The sequence below is a fragment of the Leguminivora glycinivorella genome, chromosome 10 (assembly GCF_023078275.1).
Source record: "Leguminivora glycinivorella isolate SPB_JAAS2020 chromosome 10, LegGlyc_1.1, whole genome shotgun sequence".
Lineage (NCBI taxonomy): Eukaryota > Metazoa > Arthropoda > Insecta > Lepidoptera > Tortricidae > Leguminivora > Leguminivora glycinivorella.
The window spans coordinates 10035443-10063361 of NC_062980.1; the positions used below are offsets into that span (position 1 = coordinate 10035443).

Below are 27919 nucleotides of genomic sequence, written 5' to 3' on the forward strand. Positions count from 1 at the left end.
AAAAAAAGTATACGGTACGGTGGGGAGAGATTTAGGGTTTTTCTTGAGGGGTAAGAGGAAATATGTTCCGTATAACGAAGCACTACGGCCGGTTTTCTATCTTAACCATCAAGAAAACCCTTCAATCTTCCCCCACTTTACCTTACATGAGTTGAAATGGTTACATGCTAAAGCTTTTTAATTACTTCACTTTGATGTAGGTAAGTTAGTTATGTAGATTAAATAAAATAAGGTAAGATAGGGCAAGTAAAATAATGAGGTAAGGGAAACTATTATTATGAGCCTAGCATAGGAGGGGCGCGATGGTGTCCCGCGAGCATAATAGACTACCCGTCATTATCTGTTTCATCAACGAAGTAAGATAAACATGGAAGCCGCTTTTAAGAACATTACCGTTCAAATTTTTGGCACCGTTTAGCACACATACACAATTACGCCTACATTTACACAAGACAATACGTTTACAGGCCCTGTAATCAAAACTGGTAAACAAAACAATAGTCATCTCTTTTATACTAATGCACACAGATAAGGTGTAGCTGAAATGCATATAATGTCACTAACTACCAATCAGCGATTTTATTCGGCTAATAACCTTCTTGCTGTACGTACTGGCAGCTAAGAATTCGCGGTTCATATTTGACTAAAATTTGACACGAAAAGGGATGGGTTTATGTCATACATTAAAGAACCAAGCAGAAATAATTTTAATTTTATGCATATTAAAAAATAACTACATAATTAATTTGTTGTTATGAAGTAACAACCTACATATGAAAATAATAATTATGTCGTACACGTATGCCGCTATAATAAGTATTTTTATGGCTAGATAAATTCAATTTATATCTGTATATCAATGTACAGTCACGTTCAGGTTGTTGTCAGTTGCCATCTATTGTTAACAGGTGTTAAACGTAGGCTTTCATTTTATAAATTTTACCTTTTCAGGGCTGGTCAGGTTTTTCAATCGCCAGATAAATAATATCTGTCAGATAAATGTCAGCTGTCACTGTAATTTATACGTGTGATGAAAAGGATAGATAACTTTATCTGGTAGATATATTTATCTGGCGACTAAAAAACCGGCCCTTGAATATGTAATTACTTAGATGTCGCCACCGAAAGATAATAACATAGAACACTACTTTCAAACAAAATGCCAGCCGAAAAGTGGTTCCAAGATCATAATACGCCGTACTGACACCGGACGTCACGTCTATTTCTATTCTACAACTTTCTAAATTAACACGTTTAGGGACGCTTAGTGACGTCATCTGTCATAGACCAAAGGAAACAAATGACTACGCGTATGCTATACCATACGTGTCCACGAATGTGTTCAGATTGGCCATTTAAACCACTATGCCGGTGACACAAGGTCTGTGATCAAAATAATCGAACTCCTATGCCACTGACACGTACGTGTGTTTAAACAAGTTTACTGGCCTATGTCGGCCGCACAGCAGGCAGGCAAACATGGTCGCGCGATATTAATAAAATTATACAAAAATGAAAGTTTTTAAATATCAATGGCTATTAAAAATATTGCATAACATCATCCCCATACAAAAGTAGCTCGTACAAAATAAATCGAAATAATTATGATCCTCGCCAAATTACACATGAAACTTAATTCCATATTTTTCTCCGTATTTGTTGGAACGACTAGCACATGATATTACAAAACAGTACGGCATATTCTTTTTGTAAACATATATTCTAAATATGCCGTACTACGACTGTTTCAACTGGCCGCCATTAGCGCACTGACAAGCTCCGTGGCACAATTTTTAGGCCCCGCCCACCGTGGCACAATATTCGTGGGGTCATTTTTGAGAGCTCTTTAGACATCTAGGTATATTAACAATCGCTGAGGTCCAGGGCACGCCGAAGTACTCGGTCCGCAATTTAGAGCGATAATACGGGTCGGTCGCACCACACCTTCCGACAGTTCCGTCACCGTTAAAGCGTTTTCTTAATTTTATTGTACGGACGTTTCGAATTTTGCTGCGTGATATTGATGAATCTGTTAACCGTGGTCGATGCAACCGGCCCTAAGATTAGTCAGTGTCCATTTTCACCCGAAACCCTTCTGAAACCTCACGTGCCGTTTATGATGTTCGCAGGTGAATCTGAAAGGATGCGAGAGCTCGTACCCGGAGCCGGTGCCGGTGGCGGTGGTGGGCCCGACGGTGCCGGGGTTCACGCTGCGGCCGTCGCTGGGCTCCGCCTTCCAGCCGCTGCACGCGCCCCCCGCGCCCTCCCCCGCCCCCGAGCCCGCGCCCGGCGACCACTGACTACCCCGCCCCCTCCCTCCGCACGGTCCCGTCTCCCCCTCCCCTCTCCCCGGCGGTACGATTATATTACCGTTCTCCTCCGGACACCGAATTAAAGTGTGACGACTACGTCGCCTCGATTGGAATTATAATGTCGATGCTACCCGGAATCGACGCGATATGATCGCGCCGATATCAGATTGTAGACGCTTCGGTGGTATGATCGAAGCGTTTACGCGATCTGCCAACGAGAGGAAAAAATAAATAGTTTGCAACGTGCGGCAATATCGTCCCTTTCAAATCAGTATATGGAAAAAAACGGGACGAGATTGCCACTTTTTTACCAGGCTATCTTTTGGCATCAATTTATAGTCTTATACGATGGCGAGTAAGGTTGTCATTTGAAAGGTTAATAGGCTGAGACCTGCGAGCTGGTATCGCGTTTTTTTTTTAAATTTAAAATGATCGACAGAGCTCGGAAAGGATAATTTTATTTACCCTATAACGTCAAATTAAAAGAAAAACCCTCGTCCTCCTCTGATGATAATATTACAGAACTTATCACTCTTATCAATGTTCCGCACTCTTTTCGAAAATGTTACTTTTTAACGAATTAATAATTAGGTACCATTGTTTTCCTATACATTTAACGAGTTAAGATGTTTCATAGACTGGTTACACTTCAGTATCAGTAATACCTGAAAACTAGTGTTTCAACGGGAAATAGCTGGAAGCAGTAGCAACATAGTCATTAAAATACCGGACAGCAAAAAAAATCTGCTAATATTTTATTTCTAATTCCTGACATTAAACTCTTGAGTATTCAATTGTCATCTTTACATGGTCTGAATCATTATTTAAAATTTGATATACTAACAGACAGCCGGACGAACAGACAACAAAGTGATCCTATAAGAGAGGGTTCCATAATTTCCTTTAAAGCTAAGTACAGAACCCAAAAAACTACTGACAAATTGACTAAAATCTTTAGTAGCTAGTACCAAATGCAAAATTATGATGTAGCGATATATTTCATACAAACGTATGGGTACCGAAAGTTTGGACATTTTCGAAAACTTTAATACTCTACTCGGCCTGCAGGTCTCTGTACAAAACTCTGCTTCGAGAATTGTTGTTGACAAGTTATTTTTCATCAATACATCGATACATTGTTAATATTGCTAGGGTAACGTGTTGTGCAACTGTACACTCGTTTAAACGAGTTTTAACTTGACCATGTCTAGATATAGTATTGTGTCATTTTTGTTCATCTCTAAGAGTATATTAACCATACATGTATAAGTTTTTTTTTGTATGAATTTGACAGTTTTGTATCATAAACCTTGTTCGACTGTTTGGATGGTAGCTTGCGAAACAGTTGCTTAAAAGAAACAATAATAATTTCGTTGTTTCTCGTGTTATTGTACATTGTACAACTCTTCATATTAAGGGCCGGTTGCATCAAACTGTCTGTCACCGTTAAAGCGTTCGTTAAATTTTATTGCATGGGAAGTTCCATAGACATCTGCTGCGTGACAATGATGTGTCTGTCAAATGTGGTTGACGCAACTGGCCCTAAGTTGTAAAACATTTAAAAACCTAGTTTAGGCATTAAACCTAATTCTACGGGTTTTCTTTTGCCGACGGGTAACAGTCGATTTAATGTCAATACGGGATAAGCGTGTCTGGCCTTACTCATTGTCATAGGTGTTCATACTTTTGCTACTTGCTACTCATGATTAGTGGTCAAACGTATAAACTCTGAATAAATATTGAGCATTGTTCAAACATGCCAAATGTGAAGACCAGACACACTTCCCCGTATTGACCTTACATCATTTTTAATCAAACTGTCCTGACAATATCATGTTACTGTTAATGTAAAATTAACTTTACATTTGTACCTAGGTATTTCTTTTACACAAATTGCTTTATTTGATTTGCTATGTCGCATTAATCACTCGTACCAACCAAAGCATTTACAAAACAAATGTATATATTTTTAACATTATTTTATATAATTATTTTTACATGGTTATAAAAAGGGAACTTTCGTAAACGTTACAGAGGACTGAATTAATAAGTTAATTATATATATTTTCACTATTGCGAAGAACTAGTGGGACAAATCATTGTCATGTCTAATCCAAGCTTGTATTGAACTTTTAGCGACCAAAATGTTCTTAGAAGAATAATAGTGCTTTGGACACCAGAGTACCTACTGTGAACCGCAAAATAAGCAAATTGCAGGCATCTTTCTCTGTCACTCATGACTAGTTGAAGTTAAGGAGACAGCTACTGCTTTTTATTTATCGTTGTTCGCGGTGAGACCTCAAACACTGACTTGTTCTCACTAGGTTTTCGTGCAACATTTCACAAAGCTGTGTCCTTGTACTCGGTATAATTTTGTTAGACTGTTTGTTATAACATTTTACTTTAATTTGTTTATATCATGATCCCTCAGCTAACACTGAAAACAACTGTGGATATTTGATCTCATATTATGTATTATTGAGAACTATGAACATAAACTTGATTGTATATTGCAGGCGTAGTGTTTGAAGAAGTAATAGGGTTATAGGTTACAATTTCTCAAAGTTATTATCTTTTATCATTTCAATTGAAATTTGTAAGGAGAATAAGACGGACCAAGATTGAGGATATTGGTCGCGGTGAACGAAGCCAGATCGATTTTCTAAAGCAGAGCTTTAAGCAGCGGGATTCATACAGATGTAAGAGAATAGACTGACTTTAAACTCGTACTTTGATACAGGTATCTTGACAATTTTGTTGTATCTTCCTAGCGTTTAACACTGCGAAGTGCCTCTTCATCGTCTATAGATATTTAACTCTCGTATTTTCCTTTAGTTCTATTTATGATTTTGACCCGAGCTCGTCTCGGCGTCGGTTCAGCAGTCATTGTATCTGTATCGGGTATGTCGGTACACGCGTACCACTCGGATAGATGGACCATGCCAGGTAGATCTCTCGTTTGGCCAAAATGCGTTACCATCGAGACTGATATGATAATGTAGAGTCGACGACTACACGTAAACATTAGTGAGACCTGCTTTTCGACGTACGCAATTATTTTTGAGCATTTTGTAAATTTCGACGGCAAATATATATTTTTTACGGCTCTCCTTTGGAATAAAGTATTTTAAACTTGTCATTGCTCAAATCAAATTTTTTATTAGGAGCCACAATGCCGAATTTGAAATTGTAAACGATGTGATGTAATATTCCAAGTTGCTGATGTACATATAGTAGGTACCTATTGATTATTCAGTTAATGAATGTGATAATGTAAGAATCGTTCTAATATGAATGTTGATGCTTGGCGAGGAGCGCGGCCCGTCAAGGAGTTAGCTAGTAAGAAGGTGCTGACTTGTTAGTTTGGTTCATAGAGTAACGGCGTAGCGTAACAGACTTGTGACTGAGAGCAGGGTTTTAATACTTATCCTATCCACTTTTATTGGATACTTACGAACGACTGAATGGGTGTGACCAAACAACAATGATACTGTAGAATGGAGCGCGTATTGAATCTTTAAATCTACGAATTTATTGTTTTCATCTCATTAGTCATTATAATTGTCATCGCCTTAAGTTTTACGAGCTGCAGCAACTTATAGATTCTCATATTACCTAGTGGATAAATATGTGATTGTCGTATTAACTGCTGCTTTACAAAACATGGAAGAAAAAACCGAGCCAGTATTTAAATCCGGAATTTCTGTGTAAAATTTTCCCGATAAGTGCAATATCTAGCCGTAATGTTGAAAATATTAGCAACCATGTATAAAATTTGAGTATGTAGTGATTGAATATTTTAAAATAAATATATGAATCTTGATTTATACATTCGTCTTGAACCGTTCAATGTAATAGATATGTATATTGAGTTGCAGTTCGTCGATCGCTAACGTTTCGGCGTGATAGTCCCCGCTTCGTGATCATATTTACATTGCTTCCTGTCAGCTTCCGTGATGCTTCTAGAATCCCTCACTAATTCCAAAATAATGTTAAATGCTTTACATACAATACTTAGACTTATGTCACAGGTCCAGGTTGTAATTTAGGATATGTGTAAGCCTCTCCCAGTGTCGTTACCTAAGTTAAGGATTAGTAACCCGAAGAATATTAGCCGTTAAAGTGTGCTATATAAATAGTCCCTTACAGACAAGTTGTACCATGAATAGTGTGGAAGGGCTTTTCGGACTAAGGCTTGCTTACAGCACACTTCAGGAACCAGTTTTATAAAATTGAAGTTACAAATTTAAACATTCTGATACTTCCACGCTTGATGCGACGAGATCCTTTTCGACAAGGATTCAGGTTTAACTTACAACTTTTAGCTTATAAAACGGGGCGTGGCCATTGCTGTAAGCTTCCTTCGTCCCCGAAGTGTGAAATGTTTTTAAAAGTACATAAAGATATTTTTCTATGTTTTGGGTAGGACTTGCGAGGAGAGTACCATAAAAGTAACTTGGCTAGGACTTTAGATTTGATAGTTATTTTATAGATGGTTAATATTATTTTAAAGTTTGCTTTTAGATGAAGGATAGGTTTATAATTTTTATGACTATGATATTAAATACTAACATTTAAATAAACTAAACCAAAAGTGCCCATTGAGATAAGTTTACAATTCAAGCAAGCCTTTTGTTCAGCATTTTGTTAAAAATAATGTTTAGGCGACAAAATTAGGGTATAAGAAAATTATCGGAGGATTGTTGAGTTTTAGTTATCTAAAATTGTTGAGGTTTATTGATAAAAAAAATTGATTTAGTTTTTTTACATGCAGTGCTGAACAACAGGCTTGATCTTTTAGAGGCATTAATTAACATCATTAATAATAGTGTCTACATTAAGTAATCATAAGAATGGTTTTATTATAGTTTTGTTTCAGAGAAGAAATTCTAATTACTATTTTTGTTTCCAATATTTTATCACTTTACCTGTTTTCACTGTAATGTATCTTGCTGTATTGCAGACATATCCAATATACAGACTGATTTAACTGCATTTTTATTATTTTCTTTATATCATGTGTTATCCATTCCCATTGAATTACACCCATCCTGTCCTCTTTGGAAATCAGTATAAAAGGCATTTCCATTTGAAAGAAAGCCTGATTCCTACAGATCCTGATCTTGAGTTCTTCAATATCAGACTCTTGAAGAGATTTAATCTTTAAATTTTATGTGCTAAATTAATTTCCACCTTGTACAATTTTTCCCTCAGTATGCTCAGGGGGGCTACCATGAAGTGCTAAAGCCGTTCAGTTTAGGTTGAGAGAGAGGGACGGAGCTATGGAACTGCTATAGCTTCGTCCCTTTCTCTCAACCTAAACTGAACGGCTTTAGCACTTCATGGTAACCCCCCAGGACTCCATTTTAAATGCCAGCACATGCTGTATTTGATTCATTACAATCATTACCATGGGTCTAATGCAATCGACACAGGTAAAAGACTAGTAAACACTTGCTCCAACCACTTAACTCAGGGTTAGTGGGCTGTCAACTGTCAAATTCCATACAAAATGGTGGGTTAACCCTCGGGTTAAACCATCCATTTCCGTTGGTGCAAGTGGCCCTAAGAAAATTAATGAAGGTATATAATATAGATATCATAGAATTTTTTAATCAAATTTCTAATTTGATTGACGTCATCGGCCGGTCGACACTCATAAAGGCAGATAAATTAAGGTGGTTTTCCACCGGGAGAGCGTGAATGGGCAGAGCGGGGAGGGAATTGAAATTTGTATGGCAAATTTTCAATTCTCGCCCAGCGCATCTTCGGTGGAAATAGTAAAGATTGACTGGGATGTGCGGGACTTTAATTGAGATATTTGCATAGCTGGGCATTAACTCGTTAATCCGTTAATCGTTAATTAACGAAGTTAACATTTTGGTTAACGGATTAACTTTTAAGTTAACTTTAAAAAATGTTAACGGATTCGTTAACTTCCGTTAAATTTTGTTCGAGTCCGTTAATCGTTAATCCAGTTCCGCACGCGCCGAGTAAAACTTGCTCTGACCGATACTGTAAAAGCCCGGAGTACGGCGAAACCTAGGATTTTCACGTAAATTCACAGTCACGTAAATTCACAGTCTACAGACTACAGACAAATTGGTGCCTTTGGATCACTTGTTCGAGACCTGCTAAAGTTTATTAGTCCTACTGCACCCATCACTAACTGCGAAATAGAATGTAAATCATCAGGCATGACACTCGCGCAACCGACGTATCAAGCCAGAGTGCAGAGTTCGGCGGGCCGCGCTATCTACCAAATTACCGTGGATCACAACTTCGAATAGAGGTGTCTCAATCCGAGGAACCTACGCAACATGACTAGGTACGACCGCATGATTGACCCAATAAAACAAATAAAACCTAGAATTTACCGAACCAACGTCGATATAAGTCCAAACAGAACAATATTTATTAAGTAATATTTCGCTTTTACCACTTGGCAGCTGGGATTTTTTAAGAGATTTTGGCGAACTTCGGGCTTTTACAGTAACATATAAACTTACGCAAATACTAAATAGTTGATAAATGATGCAACTAGCAACAGTAAAATTATTTTTTTATAGCGATTAACGGATTATCGATTAACTTTAACTTCCGTTAAATTTGTTGAAATGTATCGCTACGAAGTTAACTTTTATAGTAACGGATTAGCGATTATCGAAGTTAACTATTTGATTAACGGTGCCCAGCTATGGATATTTGTTAGTGTAAAAAGGAACCGTATTGCTTCCGATTTAAAGTATAAATTAACTCTGATGATAGTTTTCCGCCAGCAGGGCGAGACGAGAAGTGGCTTATTCTGGCGTGGAGAGGAGTGGATTGACGTGGATGTGCGGGACGTGAATTGAAATATTTGTTAGTGTAAAAATTAACCGTATTGCTTCCTACTTAGAGAATAAATTAACTCGAAGGTGGTATTTTACCGGCAGGGCGCGACGAGACATCGCGAGGCGCGGATTGAAGAGGATGTGCGAGACTTGAATTGAAATATTTGTTACTGTAAAAATGTACCTTATTGCTTTCGACATAGAGTATCGTATGAAACCTACAATCTGCGGCAGGCACGCGCGGGCTCGCGCAGGCCCGCGATGGCTATTAATGGCAATTTTTAGTGGAAAAGGGTCCGGGCGATTTCAATTCCCTCTCCGCTCAGCCCATTCACGCTCTGCCGGTGGAAAACCACCTTAAAGCGTTCAATGAGGAGGCACACTGACATTTTATGCCGCCAGGCGGCGCCTGTGCAAGTGTCTAGGCATGTCATTGTCATTCATGTGTGAGAGAGAGAAAATATTATCATCTTCTCACTCTCACATATGAAATTGGAAATGGACTAATAAGGTGGCGCCATCTGTCATAACCTTTGAGTGTGCCTCCTCATTTGACAAAATTGTGCATCATTACGAAGGACACAATCTATCATTTACATGGAGTTTGCTTTGGGGCAATCAAAATCACAAAATAAAAGTGTACAAATGATTATTTTTCTAATACTGTAAACTGCGTTTGGTCTGTATGTCATCTAGCAATATTCTAAGTTCTTCATCCTCTATCCGGCCTTCTAGTGAAGGAATTAAAGCTTTTGCTTCTTCAGGGGTCTCCGGGCACAAGTTGGCTAAACTTGCTATTTCAAATTTGTGTAGCTTTTTTACTTGTAGAAGGCTGAAACAAAGAAGAAATAAATAAATATGTTTGTAGCAATTTCATAGCAATTTTGTAATAATATATTTAAATGTCAGGACACTCGGGACATAAAATAAGGAGAGTTTAGTCAACACTTGGCAGTTATAGCTTCATTCTAGCCATTATGAATTAATACCTTATGAAAAGTAGGAGCAATAATGATTATGTTATAATTATCATTGTGTTAAAATATGCATATAATAAAAATAGTACATACTTCCGAACTGCTGTAATAGTTTCTTTATTTTTGAATTTCTTAAACATGTTAGTGTATGTCAGCGTCTTCATAAATACTTCTGAGAATTCTTGTTCCTCCTCGGCAGACTCATTTTGTGCCTTTCTGTGCTCTAGTAACATGTCTACTTCAGATATCAGCAATGTCTCTGCGTTTTCAAACTCTGGAATTAAGTTGAAACTCAATGAAAAGGTTCACTGTTAAGGGGTTCATGAAAAAAACCAGTTATCAACAATTATAGAAAGCTAATATAATGATAAAGAACTGTAATACTATTGTCATATTCCAATAGAGAGCCATCAGAACAGAAACGATATATTATAAATACATAACAGAGTAACTATCATCTACCTTTGGGAAACCGTAAATCGGCGGCGTCTTCCTCAAGAATATCCTGTAATGGTCCAGACATTATTGATTAAATTGACTCAAACGGCGATAAGGATTTTATTAGTTGTTTATGTAAATAGCCACGTCGTTTAATAACTGTATATAGAAGGTAGAATTTGCTAGTTTAGTGAGTTAGGAGAACCCAATTGTCCCAAAACGCTGATCAGTTCAGTGATCACCAAGCTAGCCTCCAAGCACAAGCAGTGACAGTGACATGAGTGACATTATATCATAGACAACATGATGGATGTAGGTTTTTTTATAAAAGATACTTCACACCATTCCTAAAAACATTGCCGATTATTTTAGGCTGGTAGCACTGGTAGTCCTTAATGTAGACAAGGATTGGCCGCGCATTGTTTGGATGTAAATTACAATTTACAAACTCTCATTGAAAAAAAAAAAACACTTGACAAATTTGACGTTTTTACTGAAGAGGTTATGTTTATGTTTTTATCAGGGTTTTTATAATATATATTTCCAAACTTTCGATGGTTGTTTCTTCATGTAATTTCATTTAACTTATATGGAACTCCGAAATGCTCAATTCTCCAACTAAAAGTATGTATCAACTACTAAATATTATCGTTAATACTAATACCTATCTTATTTCCTAGCCTAACTACATTGAATCACGTTTGTGATTTATTTATATTGTAGGATTGCCCACGCAAAGTGAAGATACTCATGGGATTTCAAAGACAGTATTTACTCACGTATCTCGTCTTCATGGACTCCTAAATGACTGGATCAGAGTTCGCGAAAAGGGCACCAAGTTGTGTAAGGCCATGATTGCACTTAAACTGCACGAGTGCAGGAGTGATTATTATCCTCACCAGTTACAACCGCTCACTGAAAGTCTGATGGAAGTTTTGGAAAGTTTAAATGATATCATCGAAGGTATGTATTTATCACAATATTATATTACTTTATATTGGCTCCACATGTTTAAAATAGTGTTCTATTATCATAGGCTTGAGTTTATTCTTATCATTTGGGGTTGGCACAGTATGGTTTATTTAGCCAATGCCTTCTTCATCTCACTATTCACCTGCATCCTCTTTCTTTTATCATATTATCTCCCACAAAGTACAGTCACTTTTAATTTTTTGTATGATTTGTCCTAAGTCACAGCTTATGTACGCACAAAGGGCCAAGTCCCATAAGTAATACTCCCAAAAAATGTTTTTAGGGGTAGCTGTTATTAATAAGCAGTTGCAAGCTTTAGCAAAGCTGCAGCAGGTGGCACAACCCGTCATATTGACTTGGACCGCAATGGATATTTCAGAAAATGTGATTGAAGTGTTCGACACTTTGCAGCAGGAGCATAGACTTAAATCTGTTGTCACAGGTATGTTCCCAACATATATAAATTCTTACTTTATAGGCACATGTATAAAGGAAGAATTTATGTATGTTAAGAAAAGTTATATTTAGCTTAAATATTGTTCTAATAATTTAACCTTTTGTATGCCACAATTATTTTTTTCACACAGTTTTTTCATATGTGGATCTGCATTATGGCAATACAAGTTATTAAATGATCTATCACAGTCTTAAATAAAAATATATATTTCTACTATCCAAAAAGTATAAAATAATGAGAATAATGATCTTTTAATATTTTGTGGTTAATCACCCCTGTTGTTTATAATATTCATCATGTATGTAGGTACTTAATTAATAATATTTTTTTGTTACCTTTTTCAGAGAATATAGCACACTGCAGAGATGAAAAACTATTAGACATGTATGCTACAGCATGGGAATTCGACACTTATTTTCGTGTGGAATCTACAGCCTATTTATTTTCTGAAGTTGGTTTAAATCCTATACAATAAAATTTGTAGAGTAGAACAGTTGATTATTCTTTTGAGACCATTATATTATTATACATAATACTTACTATAAATGTACTTAGTTGAAAAACATTGAGATACAAGTAAGATCTATTTTTGAAAAGAAAATAGTTCAAGACACTGAAGCTGATTAGATTAAGTCTTAAACATCATTTCAATTAATTTTAACTCAATGGGTTGATCAGTTTTTTTTCATCTTCTAGGAGGTTTTGATACAGGGTGTAAATGTAACATAGTTGACAAGTTATAAGGTTATGAGGGAAACTTGACCGAACGGTGGTCACTATCGGATGTAACGCCGTGTCTTGCGTGGGCGACGGTAGCACGACCGTCGCCGTCGCGTCTCATACTTCCATGTCGATAAGGTTTGCGGTGAGGTTTAAGTGGCACGTGTCGTTTTATAAAACATTCCGTTTTTAGGCGCCGGGAGCCGGACTCTGGGAAAAACAAGCCGATAAGTAAGCGTCGCCCGTCTTTTTTGCAAAAAATGTACTGTAATATGTTAAAAAAAGGGATAAAAGTGTAAATAAATGTATATTTAAGTCCCTGAATTACTTTTTTATACAATTTACTGTTTGTTTTCCTAAATAAAGTTACTTTAATACATGGAAGTGGAAAACGTAGCCACCTGATATTTGATCGAGTCTAGCAAAATTCACATAAATGGAATGTATTTTTTTGCTATGGAATGATTTTAGCCGTTTCATAATGAATCCAGTGTCGCATCGCCGTCGCGCGATCATCGCGCGACCGTCGCCCACGCAAGCCACGGTGTAAGAAGCGCCTGCCGCCTGGCATCCGTTCCGTTGGGTGGACGACATTCGTAAAACTGCGGGGCACTTCTGCATGAGATCAGCCCAGGACCGCAGCCGAGGGATAAGTGGCGTACAGGAAGGGAGGCCTATGCCATCAGTGGGCGATTAATGGCTGAAATGATGATGATGATGAGGAAAACTTGATTGACCCATTGAAAAATGTCCTTAACCCTTTGACCGCCAATGACGATAACTGACGCGCACGGTTCCCAGTCCAATTATAAACTTCACGGATTCAGACAAGGCTCATGATGACGCACTGCGTAAAATATGCTTTACGTACAAGAGTTAAAGACCCCAGTCTTTCTTCTGTAGAATAGTTTTAGTAAATAATTGGACATTTTCGCGAGAAGAATCAACAAAAATATTGTTTCTAAGGTAGGTGAATTTTATGTTTTTCCTACTCAGAATCACGAGCCCTTTCGATCTAGGACAAAAAATAAGAGAAAAAAATGGTCCCAAAATTTTCTTTTATTTTGCATACTTTCCAGTTTGTAACCGCTGTACAAAGTGTTTGAAACTAATTTTAACGAAGAAAAATTAAATTTGTCACGTTTTTTCCCGCCTAGTAGGATGGAAAGAGCTCGTGATTCTGAGTAGGAGAAACATTCAATATATACCTGTTTTAGAAAAAAAGTTTTTGAATATTTCGCGAAAATTCCCAATTAGGTGTCTTTCAGTTCTTTTCAACTGTTATTATTGCATGGCTTCTGGGCCAAAGTCTGTTCTCTATTATATTTTAACAGGTATATTTCAGTGAAATTAATATTGCATGGCTTCTGCAGGGACTCAAACATACGTGGTCGAAGTCTGAACATCGCTACTAACTCTATCGCTTGTCAAGGCTATGAGGCTGCTCCTAAGATGTAAGTCCATCTTTTAAATATTTTGACCCTTTGACGAGTATAAACGTCGTCTGAATCGCACGTCTGCACCCCAAATCACCCCACATCATCACAAGGTCAAAAATTGCGAGCAGTTAAGTAAATAAAATTAAATATTTTATTTGATATGTGTATGATCGACGAAAACTAGAATATTTTGACGTAAACTATTACAATGATCCCACACGTATTCGATGTTCATGCAATTTTCAGCAGATCATTCGCGGCAATGGACTGCCGGTCAAGAATGTCAAGATCTGTCAGTCAATGACTCGCCACATAGTACGCCTTGAGACATCCCTGAACCGCACGCAATCTTATCACACCTCTGCTCGCCACGACGGTTACTTAGGTCTTTAGAGTCGTTATGTTCGACCTTGACCTTACGATTTACATAACTACATAAGTCGATTTAAGATCGGCCGCCGGTCGAGCGGGCGTTGTCATAGCAACGCTGCCCAAACATTGTTCTAGGCGTAGTTCAGTTATTTCATTGTTCGAATGTTTTGTTGGTACGTAAGTACCTACTCGTAACATATTTTTGAGGGTATTTCACTTGACCGTGTTAATAACAAACTGTCATTCGTTTCTTGACACACTTTTACAACGGAAGTCATATACTTAGTATTAAAATGAGTTTATAATAATTGGAATATTTATTTTGTTGTTTAAGTTATAAAAAGTTTTATTCAAATATCAGGCCACTGAATTTACATATTACGTCCATTTATTCGCCTGGCACTCAGAGTACAAATTTTGCCTAGTATGGGGCTAAGTTGATCTTTGTATGGTTAAAGTTTGTCATAGTTTAGTTTTTGTTAAAAATAATCAAGATTATTTCGTACCTAAAGTAGGTAATCGGCATGTAAGTTTATCCTATACCTGAGGCATACGTAAAGTATAAATCGATTAAACTCATTTCATTCTTCATTAGTTTATTTCATTAAATTTAAATTATACAGTGGGTGGTAATCTCGCCATAACCATAAAACTTAATAGATAATATCTATTAAGTTTTATGGTGATCTAATAACAGACACGGAAGCGTACGCGACACCTACGGATTATTTTCTTAAGGTTATTTGCGTAGCGATAATATTACCGACTTACAAATATTACGAGACAGGCATAAATATAAACAGGGAAGGGCGGACGGTTTAAAAGGATCCGGGTTGGAAATTGACCTGAATTTTGAGGGAATTGGGATGCCAGTTACCTATTCTTAATGCGGAGCGAGCGAGGCGAGCGGTGGAAAATGTTTAAATCGACCAAACCAAGTTGTGATATTGATTTGGTTCAAATTCGATTTTACACGTTAGAAGTCGGAACAATGACGGTTTATTTTATTTTATTTATTTGGAAAGCAAACAGAAATAAAAGAGCAGGAGACAATGTTTCAAACACACGATAAAACATTCGCTTATTTCCTAAACAGCTCTCACTAAAAACATAGTATAATGGGACTATTAATTACTACACTTACTAAACTTACCCCGGTTACCCCGTTTGATGCAAGTGTAAGAAAACTTATTTTTCTATTTCGACTGGGGGACAATTGCAACTGATCCATTTTTTCCATGTTGCATGTTGCACCTTATACAAACTTAGGTATACGAGTATGTAGTGTATACTATGTATAGTTATGTACGTAGCTGATAAGTTATATATAAGGACCAATTACTCATGTATGAGAGTAGTATTAAATCATCATTTAATTTAAACAGTCGTTTCCACTCTACTCCGAACCCTCACCTTACATGGCGACCTTGCCAGGATCGTACCGTACCTTGGAGGACCGTAGTTAGATAAAATTGGAAACCAAATGAATTCTACTTTTTCCTTTCTCTCTACTCTACTTTGTAGGTGCGCACTTTTTGTAAGTAGTTCAACCCTATACTGATTTACCACAGATGTGTCCCTCCCTGCCGCTAGCGCGTTAGTAATGGCAGTAACAGCGAAGCTTGTTGCCGGCGGCTGTCATCATTTCACGCCCAATTAGTTGCCTGCTAACTGCTCACAAATTTACTAAAGATGCGCCCGCATATTGATGCGGGCGCATCTTTAGTAACCTGGTTTCGTACACCTGGCCGCGTAGACAATATGCCAATCGTTTATGCACCGAAGCGAATAAAATGGAACCACCACTATTGCACTAATAAGCAAGGGACGATAGAGATACGCAAATAGTTCCGTATTTGCAGCTATTTTAAATATGACGACTTGTCTGAAATAGGTATGTTTGAAAGATCCACAAACATGGCTGTGATCTAAATCAAAGATTCCAAACTGTGGAATGAATTGTCGCCTGCGGTATTTCCGGACCGATACGACCTTCAAATCTTCAAGAAAAGAGTGTACACCCATCTTAAAGGCCGGCAACGCACCTCCAACACCTCTGGTGTTTCGGGTGTCCATGGGCGGCAGTGATCGCTTACCATCAGGCGACCTGTCTGCTCGTTTGCCTCCTATCCCATAAAAAAAAAGAAAAGATAGGTTCATATAATGCATGCGAACTGGGATACTTCGTATTGTTCGTAAGTTATTCTTTAATATGATAGGTATTGATATGTCTATGATCGCAATGCGTAAATAGTCCATAGGTATTTACTAATATTTGTCGTATGTACATTTATGTGTTTGCGACGAGTTATGTAACTGTTGGAAAAAAATATACTTAAAGTACCGATTAATAATAATATATTGCGTTTCTTTTGCTATTTTTAACGACCATTCTTGTGTGTTTGTAGGTAGTGTAATGGGGCATAGGTATTTGATTATCCTTTTGTTTACGTCGGACTTTAATTAGATTACGCAAGCAAGGTTAAAGCTAAGTTATCAATCCTTAGCTCGCCATTATCCAAATACCTAAATAGTGTGAAGCAAACGATTTCATTTATTAGCAAAAACACATACAAAATATACAATAAAAACATCAGATCCTAAATACAAATAAAACTTAACCTAAAATTACAACTAAATATAAAAAACTTCCCCTAATTCACCTCCCTCTGGCATGGTCGCCAGTCGCCAGGACAGTCGCATCGCAGCGTTTCCTATCTGCACCGCCAGACCACAGTATAAATAAAGAGTACTATCGTACAGTATGGCCACTCCCGCTCCCCGCTGAAAGTGCCGCCCACCCCCTCTCGGTTACCTCACAGTTACCTCCTGTCAAAAACCGAACAGTCGACCTGTCATATGTCACTCATACCAGCATAGTACGCGTTCACCTACACGAGCTTAGACTGTGTGCTAGGAACACGTCTCTTTCATATATTTGATCGCCAGTATCCGAGGTGTGGCCAGACTCAGCCTTTGGGCAAAGAAAGCCTCCGCTCGTTGATCCCCTGAGACGCCTACAAGCCTGACCGACACCTCCTAAATAGTTAGAGTAATTGAAGTGCTTAACTTCCAGGATACACCAGATATAAGTATGTAGGTACACTGTCATTAGGTAGATACAGACTAACCCCCTTATTTATGAACGTTTATGAATAGAATAAAATAGAAGAACTTTATTCAAAAACGCTTAATTTAAACTTAACTAACATAATAAATATTATTGTATTAAAGCGTAACTCTCCACTCAGCTTCATACCAAGGGACCCTCCCTGACGCTGGTCTTCCGTGGAGACCCTTCTACAAACTATACAAAACAAATCATTTTATAGTTTTTGTATCTAAATTTATATAAATTTTAATATAATTATAATTTTAATAATATTTTAATGCTATGAACTATTCACCTGTAATAGCCATACTGATTTTTTTTTTTACAAAATAATCGCATAGAAATGATATGATATAAGAATAAGGGGGTAAGCTTCTATACAATTATGACGTTTATTTAACCCATCACGACTCGTTGTCATTCTGCCTCTAATACGGCCCATTTTCGCTGGGAAATCCACGGTATCGGCTACGCCGAAGTGCTACGACAGTAGCTCAGCGGTGAATGTGTTAACACGTGCAAAGTCTGTCCAATCAAAATCGCTGCTAACATAGTCTCACTCTAAACTACTAATGTCAATATTTCTCCATCCGTATTACCTGCGCATCTGGTTTAGATTTAATGTTTTAACCTCGACGTGCACTGTGTTTATTTGGTTGATCCGCAATTCCACAGGCGCCTGGTTGATATTCTGACCACCTGCGCAAGCGATCGGCGCTAGATCAACCGGTCTATTGCTAAGCGCGAGCTTGGGTTTGCTTTCATCGACCTAGCCCCAAACTAAGCATAGAAAATAACCATGAGTCGCGTAGGAATATCTGTGTGCATCACAGAAATAAATTCCTAAGGGATACAAACCCAGGACCATCAACTTTGCAGTCAGGGTCACCCACTAGGCCACACGCGTCATGTGAGAGACGAATGCTCCCCTGGCTTGGTAAGCGATAAGAATGTAAGAGCTGATAGCAGTTTCCTTGGTTAAGTCAACATCGTATACGATAGAACAGCGAAGAAACGCAGTTATCTTACATTTTTCACTTACCTTCTCTGTACATGCTTTGATTATTCTTAAATATTACGACACATTTGTTGTATCTTTTAATTTTTAATTAACATTTACAAAAAATTGTATCCATTTTATTCTAATATTATATAATGCTCAATGGTCCTTAATGTAATTTAAAAATGTACCTTTACCATATTTCGACATATCAAACTACGAATACTAATATAATAATTTTAATTTTAATATACCATATAATAATTATGTACCTAAATCAATTGTGACGTGTAATATGTAACAATATTATAAATAAATGAGTATGAGTATGAGTATGATGAATGATTCGGTGGGAATCCGCTCTTGGTAGTGGTTTAATTACATGTCAAATTTAGAGTCGATCGAAGACTATAAATATTTGATATTGATTGTCTTTGATTAATAGACGGGGGTCCAGGTAATGTTTCGTATACCGCACCAAATAATTTGTAATAATTAGTTAGAATCAAAAAGTGAGTAATTAATTAAATACTACGTACTTTGTTGTTGTTATTCTCTAGATTGTTAACAATTTGAAATGATTGACTTGTATTGAAATCCAAACAAAACTACACTCGTTGACTCGTATGTATCTGTGTGTAAATAACCTCGTAACGCCCACCATACAAAAAAATTGCTAGGGAATTTTGATCCTAATTGCATTTTAAATTGAGTTGAATTTCATTTGTTCGAAAAATTTTAGAGACAAAAGATATGCTACTTTATTTATTCACATGAGAGTTAAAATTCCATTGAACCCGAATGTACATCTCACATCTCATTGCACATTGGGCGGCAAGAGGATAATAGGTCGATGGTTAAGTTTGTGATACGATACCCCAACTATTTATTGTTGTAAAAATCTCAACATTTTGATAACTGACGACCCACGTTCATCAGTTATTCGCGACCACGAATCTGCGTCGAATCGTTGGAAATAAATGCCGTTAAATAATTTAGACACTCATAGATCTGGCATAGGATGAAGCGCTGGTGGCCTAGGCTAGTGGCGCTCCTACGAGCGTGTGACTTTAGATCCGGAGATCGCGGGTTCGAACCCCGGCTCGTACCAAAGAGTTTTTCGGAACTTATGTGCGAAATGTCATTTGATATTTGCCAGTTGCTTTTCGCAGGAATACATCGAGGAAACCGGACTCATTTCAATAAGGCCTAGAGTTACCCTTCGGGTTGGAAGGCCAGATGGCAGTCGCTTTCGTAAAACTAGTGCCTACGCCAAATCTTGGGATTAGTTATCAAAGCGGACCCCAGGCTCCCATGAGCCGTGGCAAAAGCCGGGATAACGCAAGGAGAATGATGATAGATCTGTAATGGGTATGTTTATACCTACACATTCTCACTGTTTTTGATTCACGGACACTCCACATTTTTCTCTGTGCGTCTTCCAAACTATTATATTTTCAGAAGCGCGCGTTTTACATCACTCGCAGTTCAGTTACGAGACAGATCACACTCGTTGGCTTTCTAACGACTATCGTATCCCATCTAATTTTTAGCAGAGATGTAGCCTATTCGCGTCTTGGCCGACTCGTGCGGTAATATTTACCTTAGATGTAAACGTTTCCTTTATTATTTTGTTTGTTTTCTTTATATTTTGTTTTTATAATAAATTATCCATTTATGTAGTTTAATTGTTTTTGTGGTACACTCAAATTTACGCTCAAAGTCAGTATAGTAAGATCAGAAAATGGCGCATATGATGAGAAGCAATATGGTGATTGCGTTGGGCGAGGAGGACGCTCCTAAAGACGAAGGTGAGTCGCTAAACAACTTTATTATCCACATGTGGCTTTCCAACACAGAAAGGTCCATACACTGAAACTGTATTGGAGACGTTTTCAACTAAAAGTTTAACAGAAATTGATTCATAAATACCCTTGAGGCTTGGAACGCCACATAAACCCACTTAGCACGTTTAGTGCTAATTTGCACATTGACGTCATTATTTGATAAAGTTTTCGCACACGAAGCAGGAAGTGTCTGCTACGGGTTACGGCGTAGCGAGCGCTACGAGGGGGCCTATTTCACAACTGTAACCAAAGACATATATAACTCAGTATAGACAGATAAAGTCTAAGAAAAAAACGTACCTCAGTACCATACAGAAAAAGGTACGGTGGCCTAGATGGCATTACACCTTTGGGGTACGCTCTTTAACATTAACACTTTCGAAACCGGGTACGCTCACATTTTCGCTAGAAACCCATGGCGCTAACATCGGGTAATAATATTGACATTTTAAAACATATCAAGCTAAGAGTATGGGCCAAATTGTCAAAACTGAGGTTTAAAAGTCTTAAGCCTGTGTTAAGAGATGGCAGTCAAGCACTGTGATTACACATTACTTCGATTCGACAGTACCTCTCTATAATACTCGATCCTCTTTGACTGTAACGAAACGCGATCGTACATTCTTGTATATTCAGTTTTATTTTCTGACTTGTTTTCTAACGTTTTCGAATATGACAGTTATATTTAGGCCTATGTGAAGCCATTGGCGGTGGGAGTGGGTGTCGTAGATGTCGACAGTGGGATATGGGTTTAAATTGTGGTGTGGGCGATGGACCGGCAACCTGTTAAGTATTTTTAATAGTTATCAGAATTTTGTTTTCTTTTCATCCCTTAAAGCTAGGCCGCACATGCGCGTTTTGAGAGCGTAGGCGGAGCGCGGAGCACAATGATAGCGGTGCGCTGGACGGACGCTGGCGTTGCGTTGCGCCCAGCGGACGCCGGCGGGAACTAACGAGCGCAGATTGCGAGCGGATTGCGCGCGGATTGCGCTAACGCTCCGCTAAAGCTATTACGCTATCAAAATTCAAAACGCTTTATGTGTGGCGGATGCTTTAATTGTTAAAAGTGGCACGAACCTTGAACAGCTTCAAGTAATCTGCCTACCACTTTTTTTAATACAGGCGTGAGTTCATATATCTATAATGTATATGTGTGCATGTTATAAATAAAGCCATTTTACATGAATGAGAAAGACAGGCTTTGTCAAGCTGGCATTCTGACCATCATATTGATTAACAAGTTTTTAAAGGGGTAGGCAGAGCACATGAAACTACTAAAGCTTCAGGGCTTAAGGGGTTATTAATCAAAGGTATTGATTAACAAGATTAATCAAAGAACAAAAACAACCTTTAAGTTTCATGGAAAACTAATTGTTTCCAGCTAATAACGCTTCACAATAGACGAAATATAAATGTCAAAATACGCTGAAATTCCTAATAAAACGAAGCCAATGACATGAAACTTATTAGGAGCATTCATCAAGTCTTGTCGAGGATTAGGTCGAGGCCCCACGGAAGTGGGTCACAGTTCCTTCGTAGCTCATTTCCTTTAAATGGATTTACAACACTATTAGATGTATACATACGTATTAATAACTTCGTTGTATGGTATAAAAATAGGGCTTGTAGGGATACCCATTGGAAGTTATGATTATTTTAGTTTTGATTAGATTATGATTGATTTTGTATCTCAAGGTGCTTGTCTTTGGAACTCAGTCATGTTTTTTTTTAATGTAACTATAGTAACTGGTACTGAAAAAACAAAGCCTTTGATAAGAGCAACGTGCTTATAAAACTGGTATAGATGTAGTACAAAAGGGTTTCCTTCAGAAACGTTCGTATTTAATTTGTCATGCTAGTTTAGTCAATGTCAGTACATATTGTACTGAGACTGACTGAAACAGCATGACACGTTCGTACGTTTCCGTAACAATTCGAAGGAAAATCTTTTCGCACTACATCTATATATCTACCAAAAGGGTGAAAGTAACGTGAGTCACGACTTCATTGAGTGTTTATTTGAACTACGGCTGCAAATTAAAGGATCTATGCATATATCGGGAAAGTAACACTTATTTAGAGATAGATTATCACTTGAACTTGCGTCATGAATAAATGGAACATACCGTAAAATCGTGAGTTCGTGACCGGTGATTCATGTTACTCTTGCCGCGGATTGACCCAAAAGTCACACCGGAAATAATAGCCTAACACGTATTTACCTACCTATTATGATTCATTTTAAATGTCAATTTTTTGCCGAAAAAATATGGAAAAAATAGTTTAGTAGCTAAAATGTTTTTTTTTTTTTAATTATAAATGGGCCTACTATTGGCCAAACACTATTAGCCAGAGGCAAAGACGTGGCGTGGCCTACGATGGAGTGAGCTCATTGCTACGATGATTTATAGCTATTTATGTTAAAGTTGATATATTAAAAAAATTGCTCATATGATTTTTTACACAGGAAGATGTTCCCCCCCCACCCCCATGTTCAAGTGATTTTTCACCCCCCCCTATACAGTATGATTTAATGAGCTAATAAGATTTTCTTGGGTCGCAGTGCCCCCAAAATCTTAACATGTATGAGAGCCATTTGCATTTATTAAAGCATCATGTTCACAAACTAGCGTTGCATTGCATCCGGATCAGAAAGCGCATCAGTTACCTTGTCAAACTGCTATCACTGATGTGTCCGTTCATAGCTTGTTAAATAAATTAAAAATAAACTAAACAGGGTAACTAGCCCACGACACAATCGCTTACGCTTCGTAAACGTTTCAAAGCTAGCTCTTCCTATCGCTCTTCTATGACGCGACAAAGACAGACTGCGTCTCGATTGCCACTTAGCGTCTACGATTGTCACTTCGGCTAGGCCGGCTGGCATTAATATTTTAGCTCAAATAAACTTGTTTTTTACGAATATATGATACGCGAAGTTATTTATAACTTAATGTCTGGGGCAGACGTTATTATACTTACCTACTTTTTATGAAAGTATTCAGTTACATTTACAAAATGACACGGGCAAAAATAACTGAACATGACTCTAATAATATAAACATAAGAGCGCGTTCAGATATTTTTGTTCTTGTAAGTATTAATGTAGATGTAAATGAAGGCGTCATTTTACCATAGGTATAAAGTTCCCTCTCGTGCCAATGTGGGTCAGTTGCCTTCGAGGGAAGCTGGTGTAACTTAGCAGACGTTCAGATGTACTCTGTGACTAATCACTGGTCAACCTATGCGGTAGGGTGACAGAGAGAGTTAGCGACGGTACGCTACGGAGCGCAAGCGGCTGTGACGTTGGCTAGATACCCTGGCTATGAGGCGGTCTCGTAGAAGCGCTTAGGTAGTGAAATATGATGATGATGACACTTGTAAAAATATTTCTGCGCACCAACGCGCAACTAAGTCGGCAACTAATTAACTAAAACCCTGTTTGTTCCTCACAACAATTAAATATCATTCCAAAACGTTCTACGGGGCTTAAGCTGTAAAGATAGCAAACGGTGTCATTTATAATATTTGCCCAGGGATTGAATATAAATAAAGCATGACGTGAAACAATTCCGCTAAGTCCCCTTTGTTTTCATCTCGGTGACAAATGATAAAACGTTGAATAAATAATAGAATCATTGCATTGTTTTACCAAGTCTTAGCAATTGGAACACGTGGTACTTACTGCTTAAGTACTTTAAAGTACCTAGTTCCTTTAACATAATTATGTACCTAGGTAGGTACAGTCGGCAAAATTTAATAGTCTCAAGATTGGCGTATGGTAGGAACTGTTTATACCAAAGCGTCTGCCTGCCATCCGTTACCAAAGCGTCTGCCATCCGACCTTCCAACCCGAAGGCTATCCTAGGCCTTATGTGGATTAGTCCGGTCTCCTCATGATGTTTTTCTTTTGACGACCGGTCTGGCCTAGCGCGTAGTGACCCTGCCTGCTACGCCGCGGTCCCGGGTTCGAATCCCGGTAAGGGCATTTATTTGTGTGATGAGCACAGATATTTGTTCCTGAGTCATGGATGTTTTCTATGTATATAAGTATTTATATATTATATATATCTTTGTCTGAGTACCCACAACACAAGCCTTTTTGAGCTTACCGTGGGACTCGGTCAATCTGTGTAAGAACACAGAACACCCCACTAGAAGCCAAATGCAAGCGATATTGTTCGAGACGCAAATCACCAATCCTTGCGGGGTGAGGCGGGCGCGCACGGTGCTGCCATTGGTCGTTTCAAATAATGGCGCGCCTTTATGATTAGCAGTAGGGATGGGAATGGGACATGTCTATTATAGACAATGGTACCGGTACCAGTACTGTGGTGAATTTGTTTTGCAACAAATTATAATATTATAATTAAATTATAATAAGGCCTAGTTACCCTTCGGGTTGGAAGGTCAGATGGCAGTCGCTTTCATAAAACTAGTGCCTACGCCAAATCTTGGTAGTAGTTTCCAAAGCGGACCCCAGGCTCCCATGAGCCGTGGCGAATGCCGATGCCGGGATAACGCAAGGAGGATGATAATTGTGATAGCATCTCAATAAAAATCATTCTAGTAACTAATAACTAAACTGTGCATTTTTACTTACGTTTACTAAGTTAAATAACCAACTAAATATTCTAAACTAATCAATGAACTAAATACCACTACAGACTACAGATTCTAGATAATTATTCACTATTACAAATCTGCTTTCTTTTATATTTCATAAAATGGTAGCACATGGTACGAACGGCAGTACGAAGTTCCCGCAACAGACATAAACTAACATGGCCCCATGCCTAGTCGTTTACGTGAAAGGGATAGCATATCACATTTTTAACTCGGTAAAGAGGGATGGACGCGCCTCGGCGCCGCTCAGCACAACCATATTGACCAGTATAAATGAACTCCGCGGACAATAAACAATATTCAACAAAATAATTAATTTGACTTAACTGTGGAATGTTGTTCCATCTTTTTTACATGTAGAAGTGTTAGAAGACTTGCCACACCGCTTTATGCTGTAAGAGACCATTGTTTGCAACCAAAATTGATTATTTAAGATTTTTTCCCGAGCGGACACGGACACTGTTAGCGGGTCGTATACTTGGGCGCTACTGATCGGTGTCGCACGCGTTCAAACTTTTATAAACCTGATTTGTCGTATGCTTGGTGATGTGTAAGAATGTCCTGTAATATTTATTTATTTATTTATTTTCTTCACCGAAAAGTGACATTTCGTATACAGAGTGGGGCCTGTAACAAAGGCGAAGAATTGAACTGTAGGCTATTCTCCTTATATACTGATCAGCATTTGTTCAGTGACTTTTAAAAATTATGAAGTCTTTAAATTTTTAATTTTTTATACAAAATATATATTAGCTTCAATGTACGCCATTATTGTTGTCATTGACGTTGTCTGTCACACTTTAGACTTAACAGAATTCGCAATACATTACCTCTTAGAAAAAACATTCAAGGCTGATAAAAATCAAAATACAAGTTATTGTTAAAAGTCTAGAGTTCAATTCTTCGCCTTTGTTACAGGCCCCACTCTGTATACATATGTATAAGTTCCGAAAAACTTTAGCCGAGCTTCGAACCTCCACTGCTGGTTGGACATAATTAATTTATTAATTATTCAAACCAGTTTTGCCCCTCTGTCAAACAAACAACAATTAACTACTATAAACGAGTATTCATCAATTGTTTATGTTTACGTTGCTTATACGATTTGTGACAGGTAGGTGTTTACTGTTTTCCCTTTTTGACGTATGCAACAATAGTGTTGCATTGCATCTAATGTGTTAATTAATAAATTGCATAACACAAAAAGTTTTTCAAAAATATCACAATTATAATTTGAAGCGTAAACATATTCGATCTCTGAATCCTCCTGTTACCTACTCGTATGTATGGAAAAACCAGAAAGCATTATTTAGTTACCTACATTAATCTTTATGGGAAAATAATCCCAGCTGAGCAACTTACATTCATTCCATAGCATACACTTGTTTCGTTTTCTTTCAACCCCTTGATTGCTAAGGCCCACTTGCACCAAACATTTAACTCGAGGTTAGTGGGCTGTCATCTGTCAAATTCCATATAAAATGGTGGGTTAACCCTCAGGTTAACCCTCCGTTTTCGTTGGTGCAAGTAAGAGTGGCACGAATCTTGAGCAGTTTCCTTCGCTCTACCTGCCCCTTTTGGAAATACAGGCGTGATATTAAATAGGTTATTATGTTACGTATAGTAATGCTACAATCTTACTGAGGACAACACATAACACTATAGCCATATGTTACCGCAATAAGTTATAAAATAATTTTATAGCCAAAACAATTGCACCGTGTCTTTATCGTATTAGTATAAGTCTAGCCAATGAAACCTGCTTCGTAATCGATATAGCCCATTTTGTGGCTTCATTAAGTCAATTTAATGCTTTACTGGGGGTATTAGTGACGACACGACACCAACTACATATGAGCATTTTTACTTTATTCAGTGTGGAACTTTATCCCTTGTTCCTCGTAAATAACCAAGTTTGATAACTGGTTTTGTAGAGGATGTTTTATTTCTTCGTAGAAAACCATTCTTTTTTGCAGTTTTCTACGAAGAATTTTTTTTCTTCTTTGTTTACCCGGTTATGATAAATTATGGTTTTCTACGAAGAAAAAAAAATCCTATTTCTTAACCCAGTTAGCTAGGAAGAATTATTTTTTCCCCTCACTAGCTCGGAAACACGTGTTTTGTCCTTTAATACCAGCGGGTAAAAACGCATTTTATCCACTAGTGGGTAAAGTAATTTGACCTTGAATAAAGTCAAATTAACTGCTTTAAAATTGATAAAAGTAGGTGAATGTAGTAATAAAGATGATTTACCACCTGTGGAACTATTGGAAGCAGTGATAAACGCATTTTTTGCGTTGTAGTTTCCTCGCTATAGTGAGGGGAAAAGTTTTGTGTTACACTCGAAGGTGCAAATGTATTTTACTCGTGTGTTAAAAAACTCGCAAGTTCAGGATTCTATTCTCGAACCACTCGCTTCGCTCGTGGTTCAACTATAGAATCCTTTCACTTGCTCGTTTTTCAATTCCACACTCGGCGTTAAAATACAACTTTGCCCCCTTGTATAACAAATAACTATTCCTCATACAAAACCAGTTATCAAACTTGGTTATCTACGAGGAACAAGAGAACTTTATACATACAGTACCTGGGCGAAAAGTTCGCGTTTCCAGAGACCTAAGACTAAACTAGATCGATTTTTCACCCCCGAAAACCCCCACATAACTAATTTCAGCGAAATCGGTTACCGAGATCGCCGGTATATAATTATAAATAAATAAATATACAAGAATTGCTCTTATAAAGGTATAAGATTATATTAATACATACATTATATTAAATATGTGGTACAGCGGGGCAAATTTCGACTGGGGG

General features: G+C 37.7%; 3 protein-coding genes across 4 annotated transcripts in view; 2 read left to right on the top strand and 1 right to left on the bottom strand.

The window, feature by feature from the left end:
- Positions 1 to 9777: 9777 nt before the first annotated feature.
- Positions 9778 to 10821, bottom strand: LOC125230541 (DNA-directed RNA polymerase II subunit Rpb4). Its single transcript, XM_048135722.1, has 3 exons — positions 10585 to 10821; positions 10216 to 10396; positions 9778 to 9977 (listed from the first exon to the last, which is right to left on the bottom strand). The coding sequence occupies exons 1-3, from the start codon at positions 10643 to 10645 to the stop codon at positions 9803 to 9805; spliced, it is 417 nt and encodes a 138-aa protein (XP_047991679.1). The 5' UTR covers positions 10646 to 10821; the 3' UTR covers positions 9778 to 9802.
- Positions 10822 to 10992: 171 nt separating this feature from the next.
- LOC125230661 lies at positions 10993 to 12474 on the top strand. Its single transcript, XM_048135890.1, has 4 exons — positions 10993 to 11184; positions 11284 to 11523; positions 11816 to 11974; positions 12334 to 12474. The coding sequence occupies exons 1-4, from the start codon at positions 11163 to 11165 to the stop codon at positions 12462 to 12464; spliced, it is 552 nt and encodes a 183-aa protein (XP_047991847.1). The 5' UTR covers positions 10993 to 11162; the 3' UTR covers positions 12465 to 12474.
- Positions 12475 to 20109: 7635 nt separating this feature from the next.
- The window catches only part of LOC125230177 (extensin-like), a 117100-nt gene continuing 109290 nt past the window's right edge, over positions 20110 to 27919 (top strand). Inside the window, exon 1 of one of the 2 annotated variants that reach the window (XM_048135235.1) lies at positions 20110 to 20443. In XM_048135235.1, the coding sequence (XP_047991192.1) occupies positions 20377 to 20443 (67 nt within the window). In that variant the 5' untranslated portion in view covers positions 20110 to 20376. Of the gene's footprint in view, positions 20444 to 21234; positions 21265 to 27919 lie in introns of those variants that run through there. The other variant, XM_048135233.1, reaches the window with a different exon arrangement.

What these genes read in the sequence shown, in the direction of transcription:
- LOC125230661 (XM_048135890.1), top strand. Translation starts at nt 11,163, where the DNA reads ATGCTCAATTCTCCAACTAAAA. An exon ending in TTTAAATGATATCATCGAAG is followed by an intron (nt 11,524 to 11,815) that starts GTATGTATTTAT and finishes AAATGTTTTTAG; the next exon opens with GGGTAGCTGTTATTAATAAG. An exon ending in ACTTAAATCTGTTGTCACAG is followed by an intron (nt 11,975 to 12,333) that starts GTATGTTCCCAA and finishes TACCTTTTTCAG; the next exon opens with AGAATATAGCACACTGCAGA.
- LOC125230541 (XM_048135722.1), bottom strand. Translation starts at nt 10,645, where the DNA reads ATGTCTGGACCATTACAGGATATTCTTGAGGAAGACGCCGCCGATTTA. An exon ending in CGATTTACGGTTTCCCAAAG is followed by an intron (nt 10,397 to 10,584) that starts GTAGATGATAGT and finishes ACTTAATTCCAG; the next exon opens with AGTTTGAAAACGCAGAGACA. An exon ending in ACTATTACAGCAGTTCGGAA is followed by an intron (nt 9,978 to 10,215) that starts GTATGTACTATT and finishes TCTTTGTTTCAG; the next exon opens with CCTTCTACAAGTAAAAAAGC.